The sequence below is a fragment of the Thermobia domestica genome, chromosome 4 (genome assembly GCF_964235325.1).
Source record: "Thermobia domestica chromosome 4, izTheDome1.hap1.1, whole genome shotgun sequence".
NCBI classification, from domain to species: domain Eukaryota; kingdom Metazoa; phylum Arthropoda; class Insecta; order Zygentoma; family Lepismatidae; genus Thermobia; species Thermobia domestica.
In genome coordinates, this window is record NC_137457.1 from 155,816,008 (window position 1) to 155,831,508 (window position 15,501).

A 15,501-nucleotide genomic window follows, 5' to 3' on the forward strand; every position below is an offset into this window, starting at 1 on the left:
CTTATTCTGGGTGTTTACGTACAAAAGATAGGAATGAGTTTTATGCAACTACCATTCTTTCCTTACTTCCTTCGGGGATTCCTCATTGTATAATTGCCAGTATTATCAATGTTATAGTAGATTCCCCAGATTCTCTGGTACTTGCCATGCCTTGTCTTACTTAGTCGGAGCATATTTATGTCCTAATGCTAAAAGAAGCTTTATTGTGTCAAACGCACCTTGTGTTTTCACCGATTGCACTTATATGACTGAGTCCTCAGAAAGTTTCTACAATAAAATAGAATTCCAGTCGCGCTCTCTGATCATGCAGCCATCGAAATAGCTTTTTAAAATACCTTTCGTGATACCGCCAGCTAGCAGCACTTTCTTTTGTAAAATAAACCCTAGATTAGGCTCGTGGGTGGCAGGTGTCCCCCAGTAATTTTTGTCTCAAATTGGCAACAACGTGTGTTGGTGTGTGGTATTTATGTGTTAGTGTTCGAAGCCGCACCTTTCAGTACTTGAAGGTTTATCATTGAGGATTGTTACGCTGGCAGTATTAAAGTTATGTTTCTCGTCTACAGATTGTAAGAAGTAAAATGTTCTCTACAGTAGCGTATTTGGGTGACAATTGTCAACCGCGCGCCTATATGCGTAACAAGTAAAATGTCAAAATGTTGGAAGACAGAGATGTCAAATATAAGAATGTCCTGCAGAGGCTTGACTAGGAAGGGAACAAGTCGGAATTGCGTTATAATGAAGGTGATTATGAAATTGATCACCTTATGATATTTTTGAACTTATAAATTTATGTGTAATTAGATCACCTTGCATCAATAAATGTTCAGCTCAATTGTCACGAATTTTTTTGAGAATTTCACCTGGACAATCATCAAAAATTAGATACAATGCTGATGCTCTATTTTCCAAGTTCCAGTTGAAATTAGTAGAAGTCGCCGACTCTAACTGTTACTTGGTGTTGCGGAAGAGGGGCTGTCGATGTTGAGGAACTATGAGGCTGCAGAAGATGTTGTCATAACTATATAATGAAAGGAAACAAATATTCAAGGAGGTGAAGCTTGAAATGCAAGAGATGGATGTGTATAGAACATCTCAAAGATATTTGCGTGACATGCTAGGAATTAGTCTAGTATTCATGATATAAAAGTTCATTATGTTCAGTAGAACACTGCGAAAAAACAAAATTATAGTCTGTATTTAACATTTTACCATATAAATGAAAGAATTGTCATTTAAAGAAGGTTTTACATATTTTAGGTATATTTTAATAGTTGAGTAACGCCTGTCAACCAAGCGCCTAATTGGGTAACACAAACGTACGCTCCTAACACAGGGGTAATTTTAAGATCTTGTCTCGCGCGGAGGATGTGGAGGAATTCTCACGTCGATTACCTTTTTGGTGCAGCATGCAGTGATACTTCCCCTCTCTGATTTCCTACTGGAATTTATTTAGTAAACCTAAATTGCGCAGCTTCTTTCAACGACAAGGTTGGGTCGCAAGAGAAGATAACCAACATTTACATGAATGTTTATACCAAGCTCTCTGCGAATTTTGGAATGCTCCTAACTAATTAGATGACCTTGCTTGCATTAGCATCAAGCACCGATTTAAAACGACCTACTCCTATACTTCGATCAGTGCGCATTTGTCGGAAGACTTTCATCATCGTTTTCCGAAGCTGAATATAACTATTTATCATTTTTATTAGCTTTTGCATCAACGGCGTTCTACATCTGTTTACTCTCTCATTCTGGTAGAATGTGACGACCACTACTAATTCTACGCAGATTTTACGAGAGTCCACGCGCTACTACACTGAATTTGTGATTTCACATCCCACAGACTACACACATTCCCAGGAGCTTCTGTCAAAGTTATCTCAGGGACGGTTAGTCTGCCACATTGAACTACCCTTTACTGAGGAGGAAATTTTCACGGTCCAGCGACAAAGTGTTGCAGTGCCCCCGGAGAAGATGGATTACCTATCCAGTGTTATAAACAGTATTGGTCTCACATCAGTCCCTATCCTACCGAATTAGTCAATACTCTGTTAAGAGGCGAGGTAATGTCCTTATTCCAAAATCTCACGCAGCGCATTATGTTCAGGACAGTAGACCTATATCATTATTGCCCATTTATCTTACCTTTTTCAACAAAGTGCTTACAGCCCGACCTAGACCAATTATAAGTCACTACATTAGTTCCTATCAGGCAGCAGTCCGTAACTTACGCATAATCTTTCATATCAACTTCGCTTTTTGCGCAATATATAATCTTATTTCCTTTTCGGCAGATGTCCACGTTTGCAATAGCCATAGATTTAGAAAAATCGTATGACAGTTTAGCTCATGGGTTTTCCAGGAAGGTACTTGAAGCCTGGAGGTTTCCTATAGCCTTCTCCACGGTCATGGACGGCGAATAGAGGGCGCAAAAGGGGCAGTTGACCCTCCACTTTTTTAAATGAACCATTAATGTATATAGTTTCATTTGTAAATATAAAGTTGTATGTATTATTGGTTCACAGAATACAAATGGTGCCAATAAATATTTGCCTTTCCATGAGTACGTATTGGTTGTCTTTCCGTAGAGTTAAGAAAGCTACAGAAATTGCGTTTTAACTACCATTAAAATGACCCAAAAATTTACCTATTGGAGCGCCACAATTCGAGCGTACTTTCACCTTACAAGGGCTCGATATGTTAGTTAGGCGCTCTGGAACTAATTGAGATATCATTTCGCAGGGAAAGAAGTCCTTCACAAGTAATTCTTTAATTGCACAAAAGTCGACAATTACTAAAATGTCTTTTCTTCCTTTTTATAGTAAGGAATATTTTGATTTGACATTTTTCAGTTTAACATCCTGTTCAGCAGCGAAGCTATATGAGACGTGGACTAATGATTAATATAGAGTCCAAACCACGTGAGCTCTCTCCGGGAATTGAACCCATCTATCACGTCAAAGGTGCGTACACTAACCACTTAGCCACGAAAGAGATCAGTAAGGAATATATAATTGTGCAGGGTAATATACGAATTTAGGGGTGTACATATAGAGTTTTGTATATACAATTAAATTTAGTAAATTCAACATAATTCTAAGTTTTAGGATTATTTTGTATTACTGGAATGTGGAGTAATTCTAAGTATTGTTGAGTTTTGATGTTTCCCAAGAAAATGAAAACTATACCTAATGACAAAGAACATGTCTCGGGAAGATGCAAAAGTATTTCTTTAAATGTCGTAGCATATGCTTGTAGTATTCACTGTCTTTCTAAGAGTCACACAATTTTCCAGACAGAATTTTAAGATGTTCATGAGCAAGGAATCTAATCTCTTCTTACACCTTCACCTAGGCCCTACAATAAAGGGCTAGTATCTAGTTGCGTTCCTCTTGTCAATTCACGTAACAAAATATGAAACAAGATATACGGTAATTTAAGTGAAAAAGACCGTATCCTAATAGTTATTCAACCTTTTGTCAAACAAAATGTTACAAGCAACCAGGAAAACTAGCATTGACATACAAATATTCAGATCATGTCTTGCCCAATCACTTTTAACGTCCAACCTCCGCCACTGAACACGGTCATTAATACTTTAGATATCACTGCCGATTACCGCAGCCAGATTAACGGACACATGTCTGCTCTTATTCCGCTGAAACGTGGACTACGTCAAGGCTGCACTATGTCTACGGAGATTGCATCATTGCATCATAGTAGATCATTTACTCATAACGTTGGCCACCCTGATCCCCTCTGTACCCTTTAGTTTATTGAGTCAAAATATATCACATGCATGTATCCTGATTTCATGGCGCGTTTTTTTGAAGTGTTGCAGCCTTTCGCATTTTGTTTCGGATTACAGCACTATGTACAGAAAAATAACGGTTAACGCTTCAACGGATTTTATTTACCTGCTAACGAACCTGGGGTGAAGTGTGTACCTCAAGCAACCATTCCAGAAAAGTAAAACTGTCTTTCAGATTTATAACCCTCTCGTCCTTCTTATAAGTGCAAGTGAATCAACTACCTTATTACTCAATAATCAAATTTTGTCAAAAAGACTTAAGATTTTATGATTTGACAATTTGAGGTTACTGTAAAAATGAATAGAATTGAACCGACGCTACAGTATTATTTTCAAAAAAAATCATAGATGTCGAAATACATTTTATAGTTATTTTTAAAATATTAGGATATTTACACTTGTCTAAAATCTAAATATTTTAGTATTAAATATTAGAAGTAGTTTTCATTTATCAGTTTATTTAATATTCAGCTAGTATTACTTAATTTATTTGAGAGTTTTCGTTTAGTTGTAACTAATATTTAGGATTTTCTTTCAGATGACTCAACATACACACCTGTTTCAAGTCATTGTTATTCTCGTGATTACGTGTGGATTAGCCCATTGTAACTTATCTCCTGACGGTAAGTAATTTCATAATATAAGAAGGCACAACAAATAAAGAAATAAAGTTTAAAGTAAAGAAAGTAGGTTATTTATCAAAATTAAATGTTGTACTTTCTTTCTACTTTACAAGTCGAATTGGATATCATGATGAGATTAACATTTAAATAATACCATAGCCTATTAAGCTTGAGTTTAGTTCCAAGAGATATTAACTTTTTTGCACACCCTAAGGACTACCACTGGACAAATTACATTTTGTTTACAATGCGTATGTGACATTTACTGTACGACTGATATAATCATACAGAAATAACTCCCTACTTTTACCTTCAGATTTATTTACTGCATACTAAGAATTTAACTTAATCAAGCGTAATGGAACATTATTACACAGTCAAATTTAAAGGACTTGACTCAGAATATATAAATACGTTCATAAATTCCATTCAATAGTTATTATACATTAAATTAATCTTACTATGCTGTATAATTATTTTTCAGAAACATAAATTTGAGCGATATATCGATTAGACGTCACAACAACTATATAAACTAGCCAGCCAACAAAACTTGAATCTAACCGTGTTATCCGTTATTAACGAAGTATTTGTTACGTAATATCATATAATGAGCTAAGAACAACTCTAAATTTGATAACACAGCGTGAAACTTTTTAAAGCATGATGTCATGTACTAAAACGATAAGAAAATTAATTTGGTTACCATTTGGATTGTTTACGTTTTCTTATGATGCATTGTAAACTGATTGACTTTCCATTAAAAATGGCAATTTAGCGTCGGATTTATAATTAGAGAAGCACGGAAAATTGGTCAGAGCTTCAGAGAAAACACTTATGAGAAAGATGTAAATCAAAATTTGAATCAATTTTATTACGGATAGCTTACCGCAGGGTGTGTAGTGAGAACGAGAGTCCTCCGCGATAGGCCGCCTAGGACAGTAAAATAAATAAGTTAGAGACTGTTAATATTTAAATCCCTTGAGAGTGATTTGTGAAAAATGTTTGTGGGATTGTCAGATACGAACGAAATATTTTGTTTTTAAGATGAGCTAAACTGAAAATTTTTAAGATATCAAACCATTAAAATTACTCGCAATGGAATTACCCACGTTCTGTTTATATTCTAATTGATGATATTTTTACTCAAACTTATTATTTATAGAAAAAACAAAAGAAGATTGCCAAAAGATTTTAATAAGTTAAAATAGATTTTCTAACATAAACAAATTTAAACAAATTACCACACTCTTTAACATTCGGCCTTTATTGTATGGAAAACTTAAAGAAAAATGGGTTATTTGAAAGTTATATTAATATTTTCAATTTTGCACATTTGTAATAAATAACAAGTTAAAATGATGACTAATGAACGATCTTGACTTTTGGTTTGACACTAATCAGCTTGCTTTAAACAACACGAAAACACAATATATACTTTCCCACTCACCACATGCTAAAATATCTAGAAATCTACAATAAATCTAAACAACGCATCGATACAGATAGCCAAGCAAAGAAAATTTTTAGGCATTATAATAAATTAGAACTTCAGGTGTAGTAGTCATATTGAAGCTACCACCATAAACTAAATTCTAGGGTATATGCTATAAGAATGTTAAAATTATGTTAATACTAAAAGGCTTAATACAAATGTACCTTGGATGCATATACCCTATCGAAATCTATATTAAACAAAAGCTAATCTATGTTAAACAAAAGGAGGGCATTCGTACCATTACAAACTTACATCACACAAGAAACTGGAGATTGTACTTTAAAACGTTAATAATATTATCAGTTCCATCTATATACATATGTGAGCCATCTGTTTTCAGTCTGATGTAAGATAAAGATAAGGTGAAAGTTTATGATTAAAAGACTATAGATCAAAACAATAACGTCTTATTTTTCTAGATTATCACTGTTACAACAGCATCCCGGAGATATATGAAACACCATATCCAATGCTTTGCCCCACAACATAGCAAAGGAAAGAAAATTAGACAAAATATAAAAACGCATCTAATAGAGAAAGATGTTAGTAGTTTAAAAATACCTAGAAACAATGTGTAAAATGTATTTTTAATTATATGTATACTCACTTCTGTAGTTATATTATGTTATATATAATATTACATTAGTACTAAGTATACACAACTCCAAAATTGCATTACGACCTGCAATTCTACTTTTCCTGCAATACCAGCCAGCCCCAAAAAACTCGGCGGTTAAGTTGGTTTAGATTTCAAAACCGTTGGATCAAGCATCAATTTTCTAACAAATATAACAGTGTGGCAAACTTAAAATAAGAAAATAAAACAAATTGTTAAGAATGACAGTTAGCAGACATCAAAAGTTTAAAAATGATCTTACTTAAACAGTTCAAAGGAGATGAATGACAAGAAATACATACCAGAGAAAAGCATTTCTCCCCTTTCAAACAAAAAAATCTCATAAAAAAGAAAAAGTACATAACATAAAGGTTTAATATAAAAGACCCATCCAAAATTTTGAAATTTTACAAACTTCAAATTTTACAAACAATGATCATGAAGAATTACAACGAAACTTTCGTATAGACAATACGCAAAAAAAGGAATTTGTTTGTCTATCTTGTGAGGAAAAAAGGTTTTAGGGGAAAAAGCTCCCATCCACAATTTTGAATGTTGACGCCCGAAAGGCAAGAAGAAGTGAACCGAATTGAATCAAATTCTGCACAGATATTGTAGACCCAATGAGGAAAAACGAATTTAGTATTTTCCTGAAAAGAAAAAGCGGTTGGATCGGTCACGGACCCACCCAAATATTTGATCACGAAATACCGAAGTTCTAGTAACAGCAAGTCAAAAGGAATGTTTTTTTTTATTTTCTGCGGAAAAACAGTTTTATAGGGCAAAAGCCTCCACCCAAAATTTTTAAATTTGACGCCAGAAAGGCAAGAAGTGAATGACATTGTGCACAGATATTTCAGACGTAAATTGACAATACGGTAACCTACTTTCATGGAGACAATGTTTGTTTCGGGCACGGACCCCTCCAAAGATTTGGTCACAAAATATTAAAACTGCTAGTAACAGTATTTCGAATGTGTGTAAAGGACAGGAAGAATAGCAACAAAATTTTTGTAAGGACAATACGTAAAAAGATCAACGAATGCAGGTTTTAATTTTTGCGGAAAAAAGGTTTTAGGGACAAAAGCTCCCACTGAAAATTTCGTTGTAATTCTTCATGCCCTTTACACACATTTGACGTACTGTTACTTGCACTTTAATATTTCGCTATCAAAAGGTTGGAGGGGTCCGTGTCCACCCAACTGTTTTCTCAAGCAGAATACAAAATTCGTAACCTGATTTTGTGTATCCAATATCTGTGCCCAATTTCATTCACTTACGTTCACTCCTTGTCTTTGGGAGGTCAATTTACGAAATTGTGGGGCAGTTCTTTTTCTCCCTAAAACTGTTTTTCTGGCGAATATAAAAACCTGTGTACGTTCATTATCTCCTTTTTGTCCATGTACAAAGTCATGTTACAATTTTTCATTTCCTTTAAAAACATCTGGCACGCTGGTACTAGTACTTTTGATATTTCGTGATCAAAGACTTGGAGGGGTCCGTGAACAACACAACCGTTTCTTCCAAAAAAAAAAAACAGAAGCCATTTTCAACTTATTGTATGTCTACAATATCTGTCTAAATTTTCATTCACTTCGATTCAATTCTTCTTGGCTTTCCTTCGTCAACTTACAAGATTTTGGTGGGGATACTTTTGCGCTTCTAAAACAGTTTTCCTGCAGAAAATAGAAAACAGTATTAATTTTTTAACATACTGTTCATACTAAAAGTTTCCTATCAATTTTTCATGTCTTTTACACACATCTAACATACTGTTACTAGCACTTTTGTTATTTCGTGATCAAGTGTTTGGAGCGGTCTGTTTCCCACCTAACCGTTTTTCCAAGAAAACACAAAACCCGTATTCCCTCATTTTACGCCTATAATATCTGCACAATTTCAATCACTTCGGATTATTTCCATCCCCCCTTGGGGCGTGAAGTTTCAAAATTTTTGGTGGGTTTTCTCCACTACAACCGTCTTTTCGCAGAAAATAAAAACTCGTATTCATTGATTTTTTGTGTATTGTCCATGCAAAAAGTTTCGTTGTTTTCGTCATATCCTTTACACACATTACAAATACTTTTACTAGCACTTTTAGTATTTCGTGATCGAATGTCTGGAGGGGTCCATATACCCCACAAACCTTTTCTCCAGGAACATACGAAACTCGCATTCCCTCCTTTTATGTTTACAATATCTGTGAACAATTTTATTCACTAAGATTCACTTTTTCTTGGCTTTCGGGCGTCACTTTCAAGATTTTGGTGTGAGTTCTTTTGCCCTTTTAAAACCGTTTTTCCCCAGAAAATAAAACGAACCGTATTGGTCTTTTGGCGTGTTGTCTATACAAAAAGTTTTGTTGCAATTCTTCATATCCTTTACATCTGACGTACTCTAATTGCACTTTTGATATTTCCTGATTAAAGTTAAGATGGGTACGTGCCCAAAATTTTAAAAGTTAACGCCAGAAGGACAAGAAGAATTGAACCGAAGTAAATTAAATTGTGTACAACTATTCCAGTCTGAAACTGACGATACGGGTATTGTATTTCCTTGAAGAAAACGTTAGGGTGGAGCACGGACATCTCCAAACATTTGACCAGGAAATATTAAAAGTGTTTATAACAATATTTCAAATGTGTGTAAAGCACATGACAAATAGCACCGAAACTTTTGGTATGGACAATATGCAAAAAAAAAAAAAAAAAAAAGAACAATGAATGGATCAATGAATCAATGAATGCATTTTATTTTGTGCGGAAAAATGGTTTTAGGGTCAAGAGGTAGCACCCAAAAGTTTGTAAATTGACGCCGAAAAGGCACAAAATGAATCGAATTGAATTAAATTATTCACTGATGCTGTAAACATAAACATAATGAATAATCCTTTCATATTTTCCTTTAATGAACGTCTAGGTGGGGCACGAACTCCTCCAGACATTTGATCATGAAATATGAAACGTGCTAGTAATATTATTTCTAATGTTTGTAAGGTACATGACGAATAGCAACGGCACACTTTGTATGTCAACGCGCAAGTAATCAATGAATACGAGTTTTTATTTTATGCGGATAAATGGTTTTAGGGGCAAAAGCTCCTACCGAAAATTTTAAAAATTGATGCCGGAAAGATGCCCGAAGAAGTGAACCGAAGCAAACGAAAGTGTTCACACATACTGTCAATATAAAAGTGGAAATAAAGGTTTCGTATTTTACTAGAAAAACGGTTTGGTGAGGCGCGGACCATTCCATACGTTTGGTCACGAAATACAAATGTACTAGAAACAGTTTCCATATGTGGAAGGACCTAAAGAATTGAAACAAAATATTGCGTATGGACAATACAAGAAAATAAAGAATACGTGTTTTTTATGTTCTGTTGAAAAACCGTTATAGGAGTCAAAATCTTCCACCCAATATTTTGAAAGTTCACTCAAGAAAGACAAGAAGAAGTGAGCCGAATTGAATGAAATTGTGCACAGATATCGAGGACGTAAAATGAGGTAGTACTGGTTTGGCATTTTCCTAAAAAACACGGTTAGGTGGGGCACGTACCAATCCAAAAATTTGATCACGAAATATGAAAAGTGCTATTAACAGTATGTCAGTTTTATGTAAAGAATATGACGAAAAGCAACGACACTTGTTGCGTGGACTATACGAAAGAAATCAATGAATGCTTGTTTTTATTTTCTGGGGAAACACGGTTTTAGTGGGCAAACCTCCACCCAAAAGTTTGAAACTTGACGCACCAACGTGAAAAAAGAAGTGATCCGAAGTGAATGAAATTGTGCACATATATTATAGACGTAAAATGAGGGAATACGTGTTTGGCGTTTTAAATGAGAAAACGTTTCAGTGGGAAACGGACACATCGAAAGCTTTGATCACGAAATAACAAAAGTGCTAGTAACAGTATATAAATATGTGTAAAGGTCATGAAAAATTGCAAGGAAACTTTGGGTATGGACAACACTCTGCTTTTGTTTACTCTGGAAAAACTGCTTTAAGCGTGTAAAGGTCCACACAAAAGTTTAAAAGTTGACGCCCGAAAGACAAAAAGAATTGATTTGAAGTGAATGAAATTGTTCACCGAGATTGGAAACATAAAATTAGGGAATAGGGTTATTTCTTTCCTGGAAAAAGGTTAGGTTTGAAACGGCCACCTCCAAACCTTTGATCACGAAATAACAAAAGTGCTACTAACAGTATGTCAGATGTGTTTAAATAACATGGAGATTTGCAACATATCTCTGTGTAAGGACAACACGCAAAAAATGAACGATTACGGATTGTTTAGTCTACGGGAAAACGGTTTTACTGGCGAACACCCTCACCCAAAATTTAGAACGTTGACATCCCATAGCCACAAAGAAGTGAACCGAAGTGAATGAAATTGTGCACAGATATTGGAACGTAAAATGAGGATACGTTTCTTGTATTTTCCTTGACAAAACAGTTGGGTTAGACAGGGACCCATCCAAACCTTTACTAGCGAAATATCAAAGGTGATAGTAACAGTATGTCAGATGTGTGTAAAGGACAAGAAGACTTGAAACAAAACTTTTTATGGACAACACTGAAAGAACCGAATATGTTTCTTTTTATTTTCTGCAGAATGTGGGCAAAACAACCCAAACCAAAGTTTCGAAAGTTGACGCCCGAAGGTCACAAAGAAGTGACCCGAAGTAAATGAAATTGTGCACAGGCATTGCACAAGTAAAGTGAGGATACTTGATTCGTATTTTTCTTGTGAAAACGATTGGGTGGGTCAAGGAACCGTCAACCCTTTAATCAAGAAAAATTATAAGTGCTAGTAACACTATGTAAATGTGTATAAAGAACATGAAGAATTGAAACAAAAATTTTTGTGTATGGACAACACGTAGAAAATAAACGAATACGGCTTTTTTGTGTTCTTGGGGAATTCTGTTTTAGCGTTAAAAGATCCCACCCGAATTTCTGAAAGTTAGCTCCCGAAAAACAAGAAGAATTGAAGCGAACTAAATGAACTGTGTACAGTTATTCGAGATTCAAATCGACGATACGGGAATTGTATTTTCATAGAGGAAATGTTTGGGTGGGGCACGAACTACAAACAATTGATCACGAAATATTAAAAGTGTTTAACAGTATTTCAAATATGTGTAAACAACATGACAAATAGCAACGAAATTTTTGTATGGAAAATACGCAAAAAATAAATGAATATGAGTTTTTATTTTCTGTTGAAAAATGGTCTGGATGCAATTAGCTAAGGATAGAAGTCAGTGGAGAGCTTTTGTGAACGCGGCACTGAACCTGCGGGTTCCATAGGCCATAGAGTTAGTTAGTTAGTTAGTTAGTTAGTTGAAAAATGGTTTCAGGGGCAAAAGCTCCCACACAAAATTCTGAAAGTTGACGCATCTGAAAATTTGTAAAGGTCATGAAGAATTGCAACGAAATTTTGGGTATGGATATCACGCAAGAAATAAGCGAATACGATTTTTTTTTCTATTTCCAGCTGAAAACCTGCTTAGAGGGCAAAAGGTCCACCCAAAATTTTGAAAGTTAAAACCCGAAATGAAAAAAACGAATAGAACCGAAGTGAATGAAATTGTTCACAGAAATTGTAAACATTAAAGGAGAGAATACAGGTTTCGTACTTTACTGGAAAAAACGTTAAGGTGGTGCACGGAGCCCTCCAACCATTTATCACGAAATATCAAAAGTGCTAGTAACAGTATGTCAGATATTTTTTAAGGACAGGAGAAATTGCAACATAACTTTGTGTATGCGCAATATGCAGAACATAAACGTGTACGGGTTTTTATGTTCTGAGGAAAAACAGTTTCGGGGGAGAAAACTCACCGACAATTTCGAAAATTGACGCCGGAGATGCAATAAGTGAACCGAAGCGAATGAAATTGTGCACATATATTGCAAACGTAAAATGATTATACGTGATTTTTTATTTTCCTTGAGAAAATAATTGGGTGGGACACTGATTCCTCCAAACCTTTGATAGCGAAATATCAAAGGTGCTATTAACAATATGTCAGATGTGTGTGAAGGATATTAAGAATTGCAAAGAACACGCAATAAATGAATAGGGTTCTTTATATTTCTGATGAAAAACTGTTTTATGGGCAAAATCTCCTAACCAAAATAATGATAGTTGACGACAGAAAAAAGGGAAAAAGTGAACGGAAGTGAAAGAAGCTGCGCATAGGTATTGCAGAAGTTAATTGGGGATACTTGTTCCGTAATTTTCCTGATGAAAACGATTGGGAAGGTCAAGGAACCCTACACCCTTTTATCACCAAAGATCATAAGCACTAGTAACAGTACGTAAATGTGTATAAAGGACATGAAGAAGAGAAACCAAACGTTTTGTATCAAATTTAGAGGAAGAACGCCAAACCACAATTTTGAAAGTTGACGACCGAAAGGCAAGAAGAATTGAACTGCAATGAATGAAATTGTGTACAGTTATACCAGACGAAAAATGACGATATGGGAATTGTACAGGGTGCGGCACGTAAAACCGACCCGTCGTAATATTCTGGTATATTGTGTTTTTGGCAACACTTAAATAATCTACCTTTCTACCAAGAGATGGCGTGTCGAGGTCGGGCCGACTTACGTGACCTGCAGCAGTCACGTGCAGCCGCAGCCAGTGAAACTTGTTGAAACCAGTTGAGAAAAAGGCCTCGTTGTGTTAAGCCCGGTGAGTGTCAGTGTGTGATAATGCCGTATTCGATACCCGAGCGTGTTGCCATTGTTGAAGGGTTCATTCTCACTGGATCTTTTGTGAAAACAGAGAATTTGATTCGGAAGAAATTTGCAGGACGTTCTGTGCCAGCAAAAAGCACCATTCAAGAATTGATTGAAAAATGGCTGCGTACAGGATCGTTTCAAAATGCTCCCAGGAACAGACGACCATCTGTCTGCACACCTGAATTAAAGACGCAGGTGAAGGAGATAATGACAAGAAGTCCTCGAAAGTCAACCAGGAGATTGAGCAGGAGATTGAGTCAACAGGTTCATGCGAGTGAGAGAAGTTGCAGACGTGTTTTAAGGGGACTGAAGTTAAAACCGTACCGGATAAGTGTTGTGCAAGAACTGAAGGAGCCTGACCTGCAGAAGAGGGTGCATTTCTGTTCATGGCTGTTGAGCAATGTAGCCAGTGGTTTCTTCTGGGAAGAGGGAAGGGAAGAGTATACGAAACAAATCCACACACAATTGAAGAACTCAAGACCAGGATCCAGGATGTCACCAATAGCATTACAATACCAGAACTGACAAGGGTATATATGAATCTCCTCAATCGTGCTCACATGTGTGTTGAAGTGGGCGGAGGACACTTTCAGAACCTGCTGTGAAGGCTGCTGTGAAGGTGAGTAGTCATATTCAATACATTACATTCCATTTATGTGTTGTAGTTAATAATATTCAATACATTACATTTCATTTTATGTGTTCACTTTACGGGCCGGTTATACGTGCCGCACACTGTATTTTCCCATTGAAAATGTTTGGGCGGAGCAGGATCTCTGATATATTTTATCCTGAAATAACGAAAGTGCTATTAACAGTATTTCAAATATGTGTAAGGGACATGGCGAAAAGCATCGAAACTTTTGGTATGGACAATATGCAAAAAATCAATGAACACGAGTTTTTATTTTATGCCGAAAAATGGTTTTAGGGGCAAAAGGACTCCCACCCAAAATTTTGAATGTTCATACCGGAAAGGCAAGTACAAGTGTACTGAAGTGAATGAAATTGTTCACAGATGTTGTAAACATGAAAGAAGTGAATACGGGTTTCGTACCTTCCTGAAAGAAACGTTTGGGTGGAGGCCGGACCCCTCTAAACCTTGATCACGAAAAATCAAAAGGGCTAGTTACAGTATGTCAGATGTGCGTAAATAACATGAGGAATAGCAACGAAACTTTTTTATGGACAATACCCTAAATATCAGTTTACACGGGTTTTTATTTAATCAGCGGAAGAACGGTGCGGTTTTAGGGACAAAATTTCTCACAAAAGTTGGAAAGTTGACGCCAGGAAGAGAAAAAGAAGTGAAGCGATTGAATGAAATTGTGCAGAGATATTTCATACTTAAAATGAGGGAACACGGGTTTCATATTTTCCTCTTGAAAACAGTTGGGAAAGGGCCCGTCCAAACATTTGAGTACGAAATAGCAAATGTTCTAGTAATAGTATTTATCATGTGTGTAAATAAAAACAAAAATTGGAACATATCACTGTGTATGGAGAATACGTAAAAAATAAAAGATTAGGGATATTTTATGTTCTACGCAAAAATAATTTTAATGAGGGAAACTCCCACCGAAAATTTTTGAAATTTGACGCCACAAAGCCAAAAAGAAATGAACCGAAGTGAATAAAATTGGATATTGGAAACATAAAAGGAGGGAATACGGGTTTCGTAATTTGTTGTAGAAAACGTTTGGGTGCATTACGGACCCTTCCACACATTTGATTACGAAATATTAAAAGCGCTAGTAACAGTATTTCTAATGTGTGTAAAGGACAAGAAGAAAAGCAACGAATCTTTTGTAAGGACAATACGCATAAAGTCAATTGAAGCGAGTTTTTATTTTGTGCGGAAAAAACGTTTTAGTGGGGGAAACGTCCATACAAAATTTAGAAAGTTGACGCCCAAAATGAAAGAAAACAATTCAACCGGAGTGAATGAAATTGTTCACAGATATTTTAAACATAAAATGAGGGAATACGGGTTTCGTATTTTCCTCGAGAAAATGGTTCTGTGGAAAACAAACCCCTCCAAATTTTTGATCACGAAATTACAAAAGTACTAGTAACAGTATATAAATATGTTTAAAAGTCATGAAGAATTGCATCGAAACTTTGGTTATCGATAGCACTGAAGAAATAATCGAATATGTTTTTTTCTATTCCCTCCGAAAAAACTAATTTA

At 35.6% G+C, this 15,501-nt stretch overlaps 1 protein-coding gene across 4 annotated transcripts in view; it reads left to right on the forward strand.

Annotated features, from left to right (window-relative positions):
- Positions 1 to 15,501, forward strand: part of LOC145683388 (kunitz-type serine protease inhibitor PPTI-like) — an 842,804-nt gene that overhangs the window by 140,120 nt on the left and 687,183 nt on the right. For all 4 annotated transcript variants that reach the window (XM_081754720.1, XM_081754722.1, XM_081754724.1 and 1 more), the window contains exon 2: positions 4,350 to 4,434. In XM_081754720.1, coding sequence (XP_081610846.1) covers positions 4,350 to 4,434 — 85 coding nt within the window. The remainder of the gene's footprint in view (positions 1 to 4,349; positions 4,435 to 15,501) is intronic.